General features: G+C 46.8%; 1 protein-coding gene and 1 pseudogene across 1 annotated transcript in view; both read right to left on the bottom strand.

The window, feature by feature from the left end:
* The window catches only part of Dnmt3b-ps1 (DNA methyltransferase 3B, pseudogene 1), a 58,043-nt pseudogene extending 39,876 nt beyond the window's left edge, over positions 1 to 18,167 (bottom strand).
* Positions 1,596 to 18,525, bottom strand: part of Dnmt3b (DNA methyltransferase 3 beta) — a 38,537-nt gene continuing 21,607 nt past the window's right edge. The window contains exons 9-22 of the mRNA NM_001396349.1: positions 18,021 to 18,165; positions 16,264 to 16,386; positions 16,061 to 16,105; positions 14,038 to 14,117; positions 13,662 to 13,774; positions 12,870 to 13,056; positions 12,267 to 12,351; positions 11,408 to 11,553; positions 11,057 to 11,147; positions 10,661 to 10,809; positions 9,760 to 9,845; positions 5,421 to 5,490; positions 4,696 to 4,814; positions 1,596 to 3,042 (exon numbers count right to left, since the gene is read on the bottom strand). Coding sequence (NP_001383278.1) covers positions 2,901 to 3,042; positions 4,696 to 4,814; positions 5,421 to 5,490; positions 9,760 to 9,845; positions 10,661 to 10,809; positions 11,057 to 11,147; positions 11,408 to 11,553; positions 12,267 to 12,351; positions 12,870 to 13,056; positions 13,662 to 13,774; positions 14,038 to 14,117; positions 16,061 to 16,105; positions 16,264 to 16,386; positions 18,021 to 18,165 — 1,581 coding nt within the window. The 3' untranslated portion in view covers positions 1,596 to 2,900. The remainder of the gene's footprint in view (positions 3,043 to 4,695; positions 4,815 to 5,420; positions 5,491 to 9,759; positions 9,846 to 10,660; positions 10,810 to 11,056; positions 11,148 to 11,407; positions 11,554 to 12,266; positions 12,352 to 12,869; positions 13,057 to 13,661; positions 13,775 to 14,037; positions 14,118 to 16,060; positions 16,106 to 16,263; positions 16,387 to 18,020; positions 18,166 to 18,525) is intronic.

Genomic DNA, 18,525 nt, shown 5'->3' with positions numbered 1-18,525 from the left:
GTGAGGCATTGTCAAAATCCTGTGTCAGGGGACTGGGGATTTAGCTCAGTGGTAGAGCGCTTGCCTAGGAAGCGCAAGGCCCTGGGTTCGGTCCCCAGCTCCGAAAAAAAAGAACCAAAAAAAAAAAAAAATCCTGTGTCAGGCACAGGCTCCACACCCCAATCTATCTCAGCCTGCAGATCAGGATGTAGTTCTCATCTCTGATCTGGAAACATGAAAGCTACCACAACCCTACTACAATGGACTAAACCTTTGAACCTGTTAGCAAGCCCTCAATTAAATGCTTTCTTGTAGAGTTGCCTTGGTCATGATGGCTCTTCACAGCAATAGAAGGACCAAGACACACACTCACATGAGCAAATACCCTGTCTTAGTCAGGGTTTGTGATTCCATATTGCTGTTCTTCACAGGGAAAATCTGGACAGAGGAGCTGATCAGAGGCCATGGGGGGGAGGGGAGGGAGTTTGCTTAATGGACTGCTTCCCCTGGCTTGCTCAACTTGCTCAACTTATATAACCCAGCACTACTAGCACAGGGCTGCCTGCCCACCCCCATTGATCACTAATTGAGAAAATGCTTTATAGGTCTATTTCATGGAGTCATTTCCTCAAGGGAGGTTCCTTTCTCTGGCAACTGCAGCTTATATCAAGTTGACACACAAAACCAGCCAGTACATATACATATTCGTGTATACAACATACATGTGTACATATATACATGCATGCATACATGTTTGTGTATACACTTGTGCCAGTGTTCATATGGAGGACAGGAGTCAGCCTGTTCCCACCATGTGAGTCTTAGGGTCAGGATGTCAGGCTTGGAGTCAGGTACTGTGCCCACTGAGCCATTTTTCCAGCCCTGTGTATGAATCTTTAGTAAACTGGTATCTATGCTTCCCTATAGGACTTTTTTCTTGAACATCTATTTTTTTTTCATCTTTATTAACTTGGGTTTTTTTATTTACATTTCGATTGTTTTTCCCTTTCCTGGTACATTTTTCCATTTTTTTTTCTTTTTTCTTTTTTTCCGGAGCTGGGGACTGAACCCAGGGCCTTCCGCTTGCTAGGCAAGTGCTCTACCACTGAGCTAAATCCCCAACCCCCATCTTTCCATTTTTAATAAAAACCCCAATGCTGCTTCATGCTGGTCTCTTCTAGAATTCTTTACTGTGTTGAGCGATGCCTACACACAACATGAATGCCTGGTACCTGTCACTACAGAGGCCAGAAGAGGGCAATGGCTTCCCTGGGACTGAAGTTGTTCTGTGGGTGTTGGTAACCAAACAGTGGGGTACTGGATTGAAGATCAATTGCTACAAATATATTTCCCTCTGAAGTAAGTTTCATGATTATTATGGTAGCAACTAAGAATGCTACAAAGTAGAAATATTTGTTTCTGTTATGATTTTCCTTGTTACAGCCATGTGGTCCAGCAAGTTAACATTTTTCCTCACAATGCTGCCCAGACTGGTTTAGAACTCACCTTGAGACACCTGGTTTGGTGTTAAAGCACAATGGGAGTAAAGACCGGTCACAAAACACAGCAGGAGGCCTCCAGTGGCACACATTAGCAGATAAAAAAACACACAGCACTTTATAGAGAAATAAATTTTAATCAACCAGAAGGGTAAACTCTGGGCACCTGTCATCTTTGCACCTAAAAGTGAGGAAGCAGTGGAGACAAACTGGAAATGAGGCAGTCTCCCCACTCATGACACTGCTCCAGTTACAAAAAAATGTTAAACATGAAAATAGAAGTCTGAGAGTCTTAAAAAAAGGTATAAAAAGCCTGAATGTCATCTGCCTTCTAAAAAATAGCACCTGTAATCAGAGCAAAAGGTGTTTAAAAACCATTACGATGGCATTTCTGAAATGCAGCTTTTCTCATTTCCAGTGATGCCCCTAAAAGAGAACACCCCTTAAAAATACAATATATCTATCAGGGCGTGAAAAGGACTTAAAAATCTCCAGAAGAGCCAAGTTTCTCTTTGTCATTTCCCCAACCATCACTTAGATAAGGAAAAACAATGTGCTTCTGGTCCTGGCTTCTCATGAGGAGGAATTAGGGGGTCATATGTATCTGGTGACCTGAGCTATTGGGGTCAGGGAGAGGGAGTGGGGATAGGTTTCCCTAAGCTCCCTCCTCGAGTCCCTCACACCTGGAAGAAGGCCACTCCACCCATCCTTCCTGAGCTCAAAACATTCTACTCCAGTCTTCTGGAGGACTAGCTACATGGGCTCCCGCCCCGGGAAAAGCCCTAAAGGTGATGATGTCATCCCTGCTGACATCATCATACTGGGAAATGCTACAGGACTCCAGCCCTTGTACCAAAGCAAGGGGAAGGTGCCAGGAAGACTTAACCCATAAACGTCATTTGTCATCTTCAACTACTCCTAGGGGAAAAAAACAAAACCAAAAAATGTTTGGTCCCTTGAGTTTGTTCGTCTGAGTCCACATTCGCAAAAGCGTGCTCTAGCAAATGTGGAGCTCTGGTTACTTAAAAGCAAAATCTCAGGTGATTTTGCAGCACGAACCTGAGTACTAAGAGAGCTGTTGTTTTGGTATCTTAGCCATCACTTCTGAGTGATAAACTCAGGAGGGAAAAAGAAAGCCATTTTACTATACCTACTTCAAGTTTTAAAATTTCAGGATAAGAAAACTTGAGCACCATGCCAGGCTACTCTAAGCAGCCAGGTCTGAGCTGTGCACAGAGGGAGCACCTGGGGCTCCCCTGCAGGGGCCAGGAGGCTCTGCTCCCACTGAGCAGGAGAAAGCTGAGGTACAGTGATGTGAGGCCCCACACAGGTGAGCTAAGGAAGGGGACAGGTGAGGTGCCTTCAGGGAGGGGTGACTCTGGGCACTGGCTCTGACCAAGAGCACCCCAGTCCTGGGTAGAACTATTCACATGCAAAGTAGTCCTTCAAGGGGGCAAACAGGTGTCTGATGACTGGCACACTCCAGGACCTTCCCAGTAGCTTCTGGCGGGCGCCCCGGCCCATGTTGGACACGTCTGTGTAGTGAGCTGGGAACCCGAAGATCCTGGCAAAGTAGAGAGAGAAAAGATGTGAGGTTAGAAGAGTCCCTGTCTCTAAGCGCTCTGTTCTGGAGGATCAGGCCTGGGAAAGCCACCAGGCTGATACTATCTCTGCCCATATCTCTCTACCGCCCCCCATGCCTTCTGACAAGACTATTGGGCTCAGAGGAACCATCGAGACTATCATTTCCACTGGTTCCTTCGAACACTTGTTGACAGTAACAGGTACTGTACATCCTCAGTGGGACTGTGCTCCTGGTCCTTACATGCCATACACCCTTCTTAAACATCTAGTGTGAACTAACCCATGAGTGACTGACGACAATCAGCCAGGAGACACATCCTACTGCTAAAACACGTGGTGTGAACTGCTTCACGAATGACAGCCACTTAGCCAGAAGACACATGTATTTGACTTAAAAGCATTATGAGGAATCAAGCAATTTGTTCTCTGAGGAAAAAAAGGTGACATTCTCAATGACAAATACATGGGGGTCATAGATACAAGTTCTTCTATGGCCACCTGAGCTCACGAACACACACACACACACACACACACACACACTCTTAGGCACATTCAGATACAGACACACATCCACAAGGTTGTTTCTATTAAAGTATCAGAGAAAATTCCAGAGCCTTACCAAGACAAGAACAAGAAGAAACTGATCTGTGTCCCCGAACCCCAGTTCAAGAGTCACCAGTAGGGTTTCACCTCAAACCCAGCACTTATTTATTTTTCCCAGCATCTGCATGTACCAATCACTTCTGACAAACACTTTAATCTGAGATTCCAAATCGCAGGGCAACCTACAGCTTGGACATGACAGCAATCCCACAAACGACAACTTACTCTTTCTTATACAGCCCCACGGCTCAGGGACCTCTGTAGAAGAGGAACTGTTACAAGCCCAAGGTAGCTGATAACATCCTGAAACTTTCCAAGTGAACCAGTGTCCTGATGGTGTGCACCAGTGCATGAGTCTACCAGTGTGGAGAGGGTGAAAACCCCACTATTAAGTAAAGGACTACTGACGCTGCAGGAAAGTGGAAAGCAGGCGATGTGAGCCCCGCTGGGTTGATTGCACAGCAGAACAGAGTCCACTCAAGGAAGAAAGGGGAAATAGTATCTCAGTGGGGTGAGAAGGAACAGGGTGGTAACGGAGTTGAGGGAAAGGTATAGATGGGCTATGGTGACTCACACCCATAAGCCCCGCGTTCAGAAGGCTGCAGCAGAAGGAAGGCCTCAGGTAAGAGTTCCTGCTCGGTCCACAGACCGTCTTTGCGTAAAGAAACAAATCCGGTGGGAATATGGAGTGTTAACATCTTCACAAAATGGTTAATATTAAGTATCTGGTTAACATAGGAGGCCACCACGATCTATACAGCAAGGTCAAGGACAGTCTACCCTGTATAAAAACTAAAAAAAACCACAGCAACAGAAACTGAGAGGTGACTGCTTCTGTACAATAAAGAGATCAGAGAGACTGAGGCTGAAGAGGACTCTGGGAATTAACCAGCTTCCTTAGCTTCTCATTTAGACCAGATTTTAGGATAGGATAACAGTCGGTGCAGAAAGGTCTCGACCTCTGCCATCCTGTGTCTCACCCCATTTCCCCCTTCCTGCTGTCGTTCCCACAGCTTCAAGTGCAGCTCACCTTTCGAGCTCAGTGCACCACAGAACGTCATCCTTGCCATTCATGACTACAGGGAAAAGCTGGTTTTTCCCCTGTCTGATGGAGTTCGACTTGGTGGTTATTGTCTGTACTTTCTTTAACTGGAGAACAAAACAACATCGCAGGGTGAGCACAGAAGGCTTCCAAGTGGGCTCGGGCTCAGAAGCATCCAGAGGGGTTTGGAGAGGTGGCAGGGACAGGGAGAGGAAAGAAAGACTGACTGGAAGGGATTCTTTATGTGTCCCACAAATGCCAAGTCAATGAACAGGGAGGACCAGACACATACATTTATCCAAAAGTGACTGTGAAGGATCACATGGGGGCCAAGACAGCAGTTACTGACAGAAGGGTCGTGAAAGAACAGAAAGCATCCGGACTCAAAACGGCCACCAGAGCTTGAGCAGCAGGCCTGTGCCTTAGGCAGACCTGGAGGCCCTCCTGCGTGTCTGTGACTTCACAGCACATAGCCTTTTGCAGCGGCATCCAGCACTGTTAGTCCTCAGAGCATCTGCAGCACGGCCCTGTGTGTCCAACATTAACCACGCAGAGTTCGGTGGCATCTAGTTCTCAGTTATCCAGAGCATCACCTACTCTGCACTGGAAGGAGAGACAGAAAGAGGCCCAGCACCAGGAGTCTGTGAGGGAATGAGCAGGCACCATGAGGAGAGAGCCATGGTCCCAGTGTCATAGAGCACTCCACATCTTACCTTTGCTGTCCTACTGAACTCCAAGCAGTCTTGTAGCTCGAGCTTATCATTCTTTGAAGCTATCACAGGCCTGGGGACAGCCAAAACCCGTTACTCTCCAGTGTCTGCCCGGGAGGTCCAAGTGAGACCTCACTAGTCAGACGAGGGAGGGGAGAATCTAACTTTTAGAGTAAGATTTAACTTTTTAAATGTCTGTGTGTCTTTGCCTGTTCAATGCTGATGCTAATGTTCAATGGAAGCAAAAAGAACATGATCCTTCAGAACTGGAACTACACAGTTCTGAGCTGATATCTGGCTGCTGGGGACAGAACAAAGAGCAGCAGGCACTCTGAACGACCTTGCCAGTCCCCAGCTCCAGAACCTGCTCCATTGTGCTTTGTCCACAATCATGGTGAGTTCACAAGGCTGTGTGCAAAGTGCCAGAGGACAGCCCAGTTCCTACAGATAGTACAGTGTGTTTCTATGGAATGACATGCATTAAGGAGGAAGAAAGCCTTATGTAAACCAGAAAGTACTCTTCCATATCTATATACAGGCACCATATCACTTTAATGGATATCACCGTAGGCATCTTTCCCATCCACATGCACTGTTCTGGATGAGCACGCAGAAGGCTAGTGAAGACCAACCTCTCATACACATTCAGTGACTGCTCCCTGACTAGGTAGCAAGGCTACCTGACTTGCGAATGCAGATTCAAACATCAAGAGATGGGTTTCGAAGCAGGAGCATGTCCACATGCACACAGGGCGTGGAAAAACACACTGGTGTGCAGCCCCGTCACAGGCAAACACACCTGAGTCATCACAACGGAAGCAGATTAGTTAAGGAATCACACACACACACACACACACACACACACACACACACACACACACACACAGAGTTCTGACGCCACCAAATGACAAACCCCTCTTTATTTAGGGTCCTCATGAACCTTATGATACCAATAAAAAGCAGTTAGACCTACATAGATTCAAAGATGCACACAAAACTTAAGTAGGGTTTGTGATACTTGGTCAAGTCCAATGCAGAGATGCTCTAGTGGATGGTGAAGACCAAAAGAAAGCTTTTGAGCAGTCAGTCAGTGTACACGTGCTCACACAGGCACACGCACACACAGTATAATAGTAAAAGAAAGGGGGAGTGTGTGACAGTGTATCCCATAACCAGAGATCAGCTAGTGCTGTCTTATGTCTCTTCCTATTAGTTTGTAAAGGATGCGGCCATGTTTGAAAGCGATGTCTAACTGAGTAGCGAGGTGATGAGTCAAGCAATGATTTGACAGAATGAGTCAGAGACAGGTTATGTACAATGCTCATAAGAACAGCACAGGAAAGAGGTGTGAGGTTTGAATGGGTTTGGTTCCCCCATAGACTCATGTTGTTTGAATGTTTGGTCCATAAACCATGGTACTATTAGGAGGTGTGGCCTTGTTGAAGTAAGTGTTGTCACTGTGCTGGTGGGCTTTGAGGTCCCCTCTAAGCACCATGCTGTGTGGAAACAGCTGACTACTGGCTGCCTATGGATGTAGAATTCTTGGCTCTTCTAACTCTCTACCTGCCTGCACATTGCCATGCTTCCTGCCATGATGGACTGAACCTCTGGAACTGTAAGCCATCCCTAATTAAATGTTGTCTTTCATAAGAGTTGCCTTGGTCATCTTGTCCCCTCACAGCAATAAAACCCTATGACAAGAGGCTACGTAAGAACAGCACAGGAAGAGAGAGAGATGCACAGCTGTGGTGTGTGGTGTATGGGGTGTGGAGTGTGGTGTGTATGGCAGTTCTGCTGAGACAGTTTTACAGGGACAGCCTGCAGGGAGAATACACTAGACATGGCTGAAGACAGAATGAGCTAGAGAATGAGAAAGAGCCAAAGTTAGTTTGAGGTCAAGCAGAGCCATTCAATCAGAACCCGAGCGAAGACAAACGAATCAGTCAGCTTGGAAAGGCTAGAACAGCTGAAAACTGCACCAGATAGCCAGTTCAACAGTAGGACTCCAAGATGTCAATTACAGCTCCCTAACAAAGTAACAACCTCCTATAACTTCCAATGCCAACATGTACGTCTGTGGAGCTGTGTTCAGACACAACTGCTTACATCCATACTGGGAGTTTCTTTCCATGGCACTCTTGACTTAAATTTACTGATCTTTTTTTTTTTTTTTGGTTCTTTTTTTCGGGGCTGGGGACCGAACCCAGGGCCTTGCGCTTCCTAGGCAAGCGCTCTACCACTGAGCTAAATCCCCAACCCCAAATTTACTGATCTTAAAGCTTGAAGCTAACTCATAATCCAAAGTCCTTCCTTTGGCAAAGAATACTCATTATTTACGTGGCATTCCTTCTGTTCTGTTGAGTGGGTATCTCTCTGAATCCACAAGAGCAGTTGAAAATCCCATTCCCAGTCCTGAACACACACCACCCTCCTCATTAGCTTGTCCACTCCACATGCGACATTGATAGAGTCACCACTGAACAGGCAAAATGAGAGCTGGGTAAATTAGCACAGGATATCCCAAGAATAAACGTGGACTGGTAACCAATAATGCAGCAACCTATGATGATTAATGATACCGTAAAATGATACCCTCCCACCTGTCAATATTGTCCCTGGACAACATCAAAATCAACATCTGTCTGAAAATGTTCCAAAACTCATGGAGAGTCAGAGATTATCAATGCCATTTTACACTGTACGTCCTCACTGGCATGGTCTTGGAATCAAACACAGATGACAGGCTACTGAAATCAGTATATGAGCATAGATGCTTATGCATAATCCACAGACTCAAAGTGTTGGTCATGATCAAAGGTGGGAAACACTGACAGAGAAATCACAAGGTTATCAGTGTCTGTACTACCCACTCTTTAAAAAAATGTATGGAGAGATGGCTCAGCAGTTAAGAGCACTGGCTGCTCTTCCAGAGGTCCTGAGTTCAAATCCCAGCAACCACATGGTGGCTCACAACCATCTGTAATGAGATCTGATGCCCTCTTCTGGTGTGTCTGAAGACAACTACAGTGTACTTATCTACTAAATAAATAAATCTTTAGAAAATGTTATTACGTGCATGGAAGTATTATCTGCATGTCACATGCATGTCTGGCACCCTCAGAAGACAAAAAGGCAGAGTCCCTGGAACAAGACACTTTAAGTCCAGTAATATTTAGAAGCCATAAACTTCCACCATACATGTCAAAGTGTCAGCCTATGGAATTGGAAGACATTTGCCCACTCTACCTTTGATGAGACCATATGCACACATGCATACATAGAACTAAAGCATGGGAACAGTAGTAGGTGAACAGTTCAAAGATGAAATACAAACAGGCATGATGGAAATGCTAACTGTATCAGAGATCGCATCCTACGCTCGCCTAATAGCCGAACAGCTCGTGGTGCTGCGGATGCAGGCCAGGGGGGAACCTTACTCATTGCTGGTTGGTGTGCAAAGTGGCTCAGACACTGTGCAGTGTGGCAGTTCTCAGTGGGCTGGGAATGGATCTGCTGCAAGGTTTGCTCTACCGGTACTAACAACAAACCCAAGGGACTTTAAAACACACAACTACAGAGAGTTGCTCGGCCATGTTCTCTGTCGCTCTACTCAAAATGGCAAGAAGCTGGAAACTCCCTAGATACCCTTCAAGAAATGAATGGATAGGGCTGGAGAGATGGCTCAGCGGTTAAGAGCACCCGACTGCTCTTCCAGAGGTCATGAGTTCAATTCCCAGCAACCACATGGTGGCTCACAACCATCTGTAAAGAGATCTGATGCCCTCTTCTGGTGTATCTGAAGACAGCTACAGTGTACTTATATATAATAAATAAATAAATCTTTAAAAAAAAAAAAAAAAAGAAATGAATGGATAATGAAAATGTCGTCTACTTATACAGTGAAATTATCCAGACATTAAGAATAATTTAAAATTATGAAACTTGAAAGTAAAAGGATAGAACTAAGAAAATAGGGCAGGATGTCCCAGTGATTAAGAGCACTGACTGCTCTTCTAGAGTTCTGGGTTCAAGTCCCAGCAACCACATGGTGGCTCACAACCATCTGTAATGAGATCTGATGCCCTCTGGTGGTGTGTCTGAAGACAGACATTCTCCATTGGCACTCCATAACTGGTACTGTTATGAACCACAGTGTAAATTACCTGATAGGTAATGTGAGTACTGTTAAAATAATGTAGTAATGTAAATCACTTATAGGTAATCTCTGCCAAGGGGTCACAACCCATAGGTTGAGAACCACTGTTCTAGAGGATTAATTTTATCAGTTATACTGGTGCATAACTTTGCACTGTTTTATAACTAATGCCCTCAGGGCTCTTACCTGTTCATTCCAGGTAGATTACCCCAGAAGTACCGGGCCCTGTGAGCAGCAGAAACCTTGATGGCGTCGATCATCACTGGGTTACACTGCAGGAAGAGAAGAGGAGCTGTTGGAGTCTCAGGTAGCACTGAGCACAGATCTGACCTCTCTGTGACAAGGCCTTCTTAGCTATACAAGAGGAAAGGACACACCAGTTCCCACCCAGACGCAGGCTGGCAGATCCGAGATCTGTCTGTACATGCGAGAGATGACATCAGACCTGCCCTTTGACTCAAGCCAGAATTCTAGTTGCAGGTTGTACGGACAGCCTATGGACACCTCCCCAGAGGTTCAAGGTTCAAGACTGCCTTTGCTTAAGGCTGAATTATAATCCCGCAGTGGCGGTGAACACCTGTAACCCCAGCTCTCCACAAGCAGAGACAGGAAGAGGAAGAGATCAAAGAAAGCGAGAGGTACATGAGACCAGTGTCAGAAAGAACAGAGACAGGAGGATGGTTTAGCAGGTTTGGGTGCTATTATGCCTCATGACAAGAGTTTGATTCCTGGAAGCCACATTGTAGGGAGAATGGATCTGTAAATCTGAAACCTTCAAACACACAGAATGGCAAGTGTGCCTATGGCCTGTGTGCACATACCAAATAAAGCTTAAAATGAAAGAAAAGAAACCAAGAGAAAAACACAAGGCTATGGATCTCCCCACAGTCCTTAAATCAAGCCACTCCTAGTACAAATAGAAGAACTGACTGACATGGATGGATCCCCGAAGTTCAAAGAGCCTGCTACTTAGTCCTCAGATCAAACCGCACCCCCCTCTAAGCGGGAAAGAATTTCCTCAGCAATATCATCAGTCTTGGGTGTTCTCGGTGCCTTCCCTGCCAGGTTTCCCTGCCAGTCCACTCACTGCCAGGAATCGGGAGATGTCTTTCTTGTCATTCACTTTCATGGCCACAACATTCTCGAACATCCAGAAGAATGGACGGTTGTCGCCCTCCTTGGGGCGTGTATAATTCAGCAAGTGGTAAAACTCAAAGAAGAGCCTTCCTGTGCCCTCTGTATGGGGAACAGCATCGGAACAGGGTTCAATCAAAACCATCATTCAACATACGCCTCAGAAGACCAAGAATATGCGAGGCACAGCATTAGCGCGGCTGTGTGTGTCCTGGCATAGCCAGTCCTGGCATAGCCAGCCCAGAGCCAGGAACAAGGCACAACTAACAACGGTTCCTTTGCTGCATTTTCCACCTGAACAGACACACGGCATATAGTGGTCAGGGGGTCCCAAACCCAGTCTGCTCACCATACAGGCCTTTCCTGGCAGGATTGACATTAGAAAGATCATTGCATGGGCTTCCGCCAATCACCAAGTCAAATGGGCCCCACTCTTCAATCTGAGGGAAAAGACAAAATCGCATACACAGCTCGTATGACCCTGAGGAAGGAACAATTGGACTCTGGGGGAAACTGCTAAGAAATCAATTCTAGAATATTCCTTTATCACATTAAAATTTGAGCCCAGAAGCCTCAAAGCTTGTGTTGTAACTACCAACCCTGGACCTGAGGGATGGGGACAGCACAAGACCAGAAAAAGTCCAAAGTACAAGAAGGATAAGGGAGCTGTGATGAAGCCCAGGAAAAAGGAGACTCGCACATTTTTCTTGGTGATTTTCCGGACGTCATTGACATATTTGATTTGGCCTTCATGCTTAATGGTTCCTACAGCAATGGACTCTGCACAGACTTCAGAGGCAACGTACTTCTCCACTTTAATACCCAAGTCCTTGAGCACCAAGTACCCTGTGGAAGAATCAAGAGAAATGTGAGGATGAGAGGCTGACATTAGCCCCAGGGGACCTCAGAGCATGGACCACACAGACTACTGTCTCATTAGAGGAACGGGCAATCTCACAAAGTAGAAAGGGGTGAGGAATGTAGGTGTTTCATATATATATGGGAAACCGTAAGAATAAAAGTTAAAAAGCAAGAGGTACAAAGTGTGACCTTTTAAAAGAGGGAGGAAGGGCGCCATGAGCCACAGAAGACCTGAGTGCAGTGCGTGTTGACCGAGTCCTGCAGGTACACAAGTTGGAGAAAACAGAGAGGAGACAAGACGGAAGAGCACTGCCTGATTATCCCAGCATCTGTCTGTCCGCCAGGACTCTCAGATGCTTGCACAGAAGGAAAACAAGATGCATGTGGGGCCAGGAGGGAAAGTGGCAGGAAAAGGATCTTGACACCAGGCCTGATACATGGACGACCCACACAGCACAGACGTTGTCTCTGATCTCCACAGGTGTCTGTGGGGCAAGAACAGGCTCACAGTCACACACACACACACACACACACACACACACACACACACACAAGCCCAGGAGGTGTGAGAAGGCAGAGAAGCCGTGGAGGGCAGCACATCTGACATCTCTGCTACCAATGTTCTCAATCGTCACATAGGAGACACCTCAAGCTGCCTAGATGCTTCCTTCATTGTCCCATCAGAGCAGCAAACTCACCTGTTGCAATTCCATCAAACAGGGACAGGACCCTAATGGGCCTCCTTTTGGCTGCAGGAATCGCTGGGTACAACTTGGGCGGCTCCTGCTGGATAAGGAAAGAAAAGAGATACCTCAGAGTGTCCATCCATCCTCCAGAGCCCAAGAGTTTTGACGGGAACAGTGAGCACGTGTTTGGCACAGGCTGGCCATTCCGTACTCAGACAGGGTCACAGTTGACAGATAAGAAAGGTGACTGGTAACTGCCAAGGCCTCTAAGACGGACGGTGCTGCGCACTCGGACCCAACCTCACCACTTAACCCAGCTGCCTGTCAACTCGACACCAAGCTCGTGGCTCAGCTTTCTGTGCTGTGATTTCAATCTTATTATGCCTATTACTATAGCCTTCAGCTTGGTGTTTTCTTTAGACTATATCTCACTATGTAGCCTTGACTGGCCAAGAAGTCACTATGTAGACCAGGCTATCCGTGAACTCAGAGACAGGCCTGCTCCTGCCTCCTAGGCTCTCACATTAAAGGCGTAACTCTTGCTCTTACGTGTACACAGGATTCCAGATTCCTGGGGACACTAAGGAGTGGGTCAGTGCAGAGCCTGTGACTTACAAACTCTTCCAGGTCAGGATCAGTAGTGAAGAAGTCTTGCAGGCGCATGTTCCAGTCCTTCCTGCGCCGCAGGACCCCATGGCAGCGCTGCGGGAGGCACATATAGCAGCTCCAGGGTTCCTGCAGCTTGGCATCCTCCGCTGTGCCTGTACCCACCAGCACCTCCAGACACTCCACACAGAAGCACCTGCATTGAGTATCCAGGGAGAATGGGCACCAAGGTGACCAGGCAATTGTCCCGCAGACCAAGTTCCCTGGGGACAACATCCCTGCCAATTGGTCAATCTCCAAGTGTTTTTCAGCTCTAGGTTAAGAAACCACTTCTTGGGGCTGGAGAGATGGCTCAGTGGTTAAGAGCGCCGACTGCTCTTCCAGAGGTCCTGAGTTCAATTCCCAGCAACCACATGGTGGCTCACAACCATCCGTAATGGGATCTGATGTCCCCTTCTGGTGTGTCTGAAGACAGCTACAGTGTACTCATATACAAAATAAATAAATAAATCTTTAAAAAAAAAAAAAAGAAACCACTTCTTGGACACAGATCATCCAATTTCCTCCAAATCTAGACCCCTTCCAACAGGAAGTTCACAGGTCTGACCTCATAGGCACTCCTGACCTGAGCAAGCCAAGCACATGCATCAATCCAGCACAAGCTTGCGAGCACCGGATTCCACAAGATACCCATGGGTGCTCATTTCCTGTTTGTTTTTAGCTGACTACAAGCTGCTGGATCTGTGGGTACAACCCGGCACCCAAGGCCCTTTTGTCCATCCCGCATCAAGGGCCACTCACCTGCAGCAGCTTGTGTTACTGCACAGAAGCAGTTCACGGCCCTCACAGCACACGGTGCAGTAGGACTGATAGCCGTCCTCATCGTACATGTAGAAGAGCTCCAGGAAGCGATCCTGGCCCAGAGAGAAGCAGGTGACACTGCAGACCTGATCTCAGCCATGCAGTGAGCTGCATGGGGCCCCAGCTGGTGACCCGGCATGCACCTCAGCCACCCTCCTTGTGGAGGGCCTTCTCTGCGGTAGCACCTGTCCCCCAAACAGGAAGTGTGTGGGAGTGTGCCCTGGGGAAGCCGCTCACTAGTGCCTGGAGCAGGAAGTGTGCTGAGGACCCAGATGGGGATGGATGTGGCTGGAGGAAGAAGGGAGAGAAGACTTACCCGGCAACTCTGACAGAGCCCACCCTCAAAGAGGGGGTGGAAGGACACAGGGTTCTTCTTACCGCAGGACAGACAGCGGTCTGAAATAGAGATGGGGTATCAGGGTTTAGGCATTAACCATTCAAGTCCTAAACACCTGGCCTAACCCAGGCCTGTGTCAAGGACATTGTTCTATGTCCAATGCTGTATTTTAGTGTAAATGTTACTTACTGTTTCAAACCAACAAAATTGTAAGCATCAAACACCAGGAAGGGCAGCCTCAAGAAGAAATTAAAATACCAGCCTCGATTATTTCTGGTTTGCATACAAATGGCACAAAAAACACAGGCACTAATGGAAAGTCCAATACGCTTGGTGGGTGACAGGACCCATCTAATCCTTAAAATTCAAGTGCCTTCAAACTCCAAGCCGTGTCCTCCGCCCTCAGACAGTCAGCACATTTTCACTAACTGGATCCAATACGATATCTGAGTCAATTTGTTTCTGAGGTGAACATCCCAGTGGCCAGGAGTGGCCATAGCCAGGTGCACTGGAACACACGCTAGTCCCAAGTACTTCTGAGGCAGAGGCAATGGGACTCTTAGCTCCAGCCTGGTCTTTGTAGGGAGAATTGTACTACAATTAGGGCTAGGGAAACAGCTAGGGCTAGAGAGACAGGGCCTCAATAAATACATAGGTAGACAGACAGACAGACAGACAGTACTGTTAGCCAAGGCTGGGAGGTGGTAAGTGACTAGTATATGGAAGTGCGACCAACGTACTTTCAGACCAGTTATAAGCATCATCTTTCCAGGGATGAGAGAGATACAAGGTTTGTCTCCGTCCATTAGTGACTTTTGCAATTTATTTGCATATACTCATGTCAAAGTACATGCACACATGTACGCTATGAAACCACAGTCCATATTGGGCCTCCCTTTTTTCCTTGCTTTTCCTCACAGTCTGTATGCGTGTATGCGCTTCACAGGTTTGTGCACATGAATATGCCTGAATGACGACATTCCTATGATCAAACTGAAGAGAACATCGTATGTTCTCCCTCTTCTTCCTAACCGGCGCAGTATCTAACACTATTGCCCCTGCACTCTAATCTTAAACAAAATCTGTTGTATTGACCTCTTTTTTTTTCTTTAAGATTTATTATATGTAAGTACACTGTCGCTGTCTTCATACACACCAGAAGAGGGCATCAGATCCCATTACAGATAGTTGTGAGCCACCATGTGGTTGCTCGGGATTGAACTCAGGACCTCTGGATGAGCAGTCAGTGCTCTTAACCACTGAGCCATCTCACCAGCCCATACTGGCCTGTCTTGTTTCTCCATGTACAAACCCCAAGATTATAGGTAGCTTAGTCATAGCTTTGTGGAAGTGTATTTCTGGGAAAATAATTACCCTTGCATAGTGAGTGGCATGTTATCCCGCCCCATGTTCATGAAACCTGTGTCTATAACAGTGATATATCCGTCTGTCTCCAGAGAGCCATGCCACTCAAACAAACCAAGCTGTTAAAAAAAAAAAATTGCAGGCTGGAGAGGTGGCTCAGCGGTTAGGAGCACTGACGGCTCTTCCAGAGGTCCTGAGTTCAATTCCCAGCAACCACATGGTGGCTCACAACCATCTGTAATGGGATCCGATGCCCTCTTCTGGTGTGTCTGAAGAAAGCTACAGTGTACTCACATAAATAAAATAAGTTAATTTAAAAAAAAAATTGCACTCATTCCCTTAGTCTATGCACTGACACACACAGGACAGACATAGCTATTCTTGACAGAAAACTGTACATGTGTCTTACTACGAAGACACCAAGCCCTGCTTGGCTTTTTCCCATGGTTTCAGTAGGAATGCAGCCCAGGATTTATTTGAGCCACAAGCTATTTACTGACAGACATTTCCCTAGTTCCAGTGATGTAGTTTCAAGGTCAATGCCCAGGTCTCTGGATTAAACCCATGCATGCAGAAGGGCAAGGCCAGGGTGAGGCAGGCCTGGGGCAGCCCCAGGAGGGATGGGAGACAACAGTACCTTCCAGATTGCCCTTGTTGTTAGTGACATCAGAAGCCATCCGTTCTGTTGAGGAAAGAGGGACAGGTGTGAGATGAGGTGGGGACGTCTCTCCTGACTTCAGCCTCTCACCCTGTATCCCACAGTGCCATGGTCCTGAGGACCTGCTGCTCCCAGTTCTGCACCATGCATCCCCAGACCTTTCAGCATCTCCCCCAAATCACCTCGGCTCTCCTCATCTTCCCCTCGGTCCTTCCCACCATAGCTATTTGTCTTGAGGCGCTTAGGGGGTGTGGAGTACTCAGAAGCGGCAAAGTCAATGGTTGTGCGTCTTCGACTTTTGTTCTCTGCAAGGGAAGCAGGCAGATTGACTGAGGGTCTGAGACAAGGCAGGCCCAGGACAAGACCATGTGTTGCCTGGGATCCAGCTGCTTCTATAGCAGGGGACAGTGACGGGTGTAGGGAACTCAGGTGGGGAGCCCAGAGCAGAAGCCAATACTATGACATACACTGCTGTCTGCCAATGACAAACAGGAGCATTGAGATACTAAGCATTTGAAATGCCAGGAGAGGCAGGATTTCACACTGAGGGTCAGGTCCAAATTGATGCTACTGACTGGTTCAACTGGATTTGAACAATGGAATCTGCTTTAGCAAATTGTATATTAGTTAATATGCATTTAATAATCACGCTAGATAGCTGATGTGTATTAGTTAATATACACCTCTAGACATCACTAAAAATCTGAAATATTCTAATTTTCATAAATGGTACCTTTAAGCCTACAAGGTTTCAAAACAGGGTTATAATAAAACCCAGTTTTAACAGAAATAGATTTTATATTGGCTCATATTGCAAATCATTGAAACTGACAACTCTAAGGGAATAATTTTCCCATGATAGGGCTTCTCTGTGTAGCCCTGACTGCCCTGGAACTCATGCTGTGACCAGGCTGGCCTCAAACTCAGATTGGCCTGCCCCTGCCTCCTGAGTGCTAGGGTTAAAGGCATGGACCACCATAGGCAGGCAGGCAATCAAAATCCCTAAGGAAGATACGTATAATAGTCCCCAAATTCATCCTGGTCTACATACTGAGGCCCTGTTTCAAGACCAGAAACATGTCCCTTGAGATGGCTCTGTGGGTAAACACGTTTGAGGCTAAGTCTAATACATCATGATACCTGGCTCCTGAGAGTAGAAGCTATACTCCTATTCATTACTGTCTTATTTCCACATGTCTCCAAGCATAAACATACAAAAAAAGGATAAAAAAAAATTTAAAAAAACTTAAAGACCACAAAACTCTTAAGAGCCCTGGACAAAGTGACAATCGCCAGTGCGCATGTGTCGTTAATATTAACAGGAGAGAAGGCAATAATCCAAAGAGTGTAGAAGACTGGATGTGCACCCAAGGTTAGCCTGAGGGTCAGTGGGGGTGGGGTGGGGGCAGGGCGTGGGGGTGAGTGACTCAGATCCGCTTAGCAGATGACTCTTCTTCAGGGAGTGCTGTAGAGAGAGACTGCAGGACAGAGCAAAGAAAACCACTGAAGAGTGGTAAGGTAATACCGCGTCTCCTGGCTTCTAAGTTCCTACTGCCTGAACGACGCACCTTCGACTTATGAACCTCTTTGGCAGGAAGACAAGACAAAAACATTGTATTAGATCAAGGGACTGTTGGGATTTACCCTTCATTATGTTGTATCATGGGTATCATTCAGAGAGATCAAATGCTTCTCAAAATGGCAGGTGACCCAATCTATTTATTTTAAAGAGAAGCAGGAACACGAAGACAAAGGATGAATTACTTGCACATGGAAGCAACGTGTCTGGGAAGCTACGTTTCAAGTAAGCAATCCCCCAAGCCTCCATAGGTTTTTAATAGCCCTGGGGTCCATTGGGACAAAAGGCCCAATGAGTATACTAGGGGTGGCCGTGTGACTGGGGGCTATACCATCTACAGAGGCACAGGTTTATTCCCACCTGGTTGCTTGTTGTTGGGTTTGAGGCCCTCGATCCCAGTGGGCTTGAAGCCCCCGTGGGCCCACTCCAGCATGGGCTTCAGCTGGTCCTCCAGTGAGTCTCCAGGGCGGCTGGGGAAGGTCTTGCCAGCTCGCACCATGGCTTTCTGCCAAGACACAAAGGTGAACAAGTCTGTGTGAATGGGAGCGGGTGAATGAGGTATGAACCCAGGGATTCCCCGTGATGGGGACGGCATTCCTTAAACTGTGGTGTCTTTCAGAGTTAAGCAGCTGTCCTGGGCTGTGTTCCATGGGGTCTAATTTAAGGGACAGTTAGGGAAGCAACAGAAAGGGACTTTGGTGATGGGATCCTTTCCTATAGGTACCAGATATCATCACATTTCTAAAAGAGACTGAGCATCCTGAGCTATTCTTTAAGACACAGAAGTGAGCCTCAGGCTGTCCCACCCCCAGCTTGTCCAGGAAGACTACTTTTTATTATTTTTTTTTAAGTATCTTTTATTCGG

Source organism: Rattus norvegicus, chromosome 3 (genome assembly GCF_036323735.1).
Source record: "Rattus norvegicus strain BN/NHsdMcwi chromosome 3, GRCr8, whole genome shotgun sequence".
NCBI lineage: Eukaryota > Metazoa > Chordata > Mammalia > Rodentia > Muridae > Rattus > Rattus norvegicus.
This window is presented reverse-complemented; position numbering and strand designations above follow the sequence as displayed.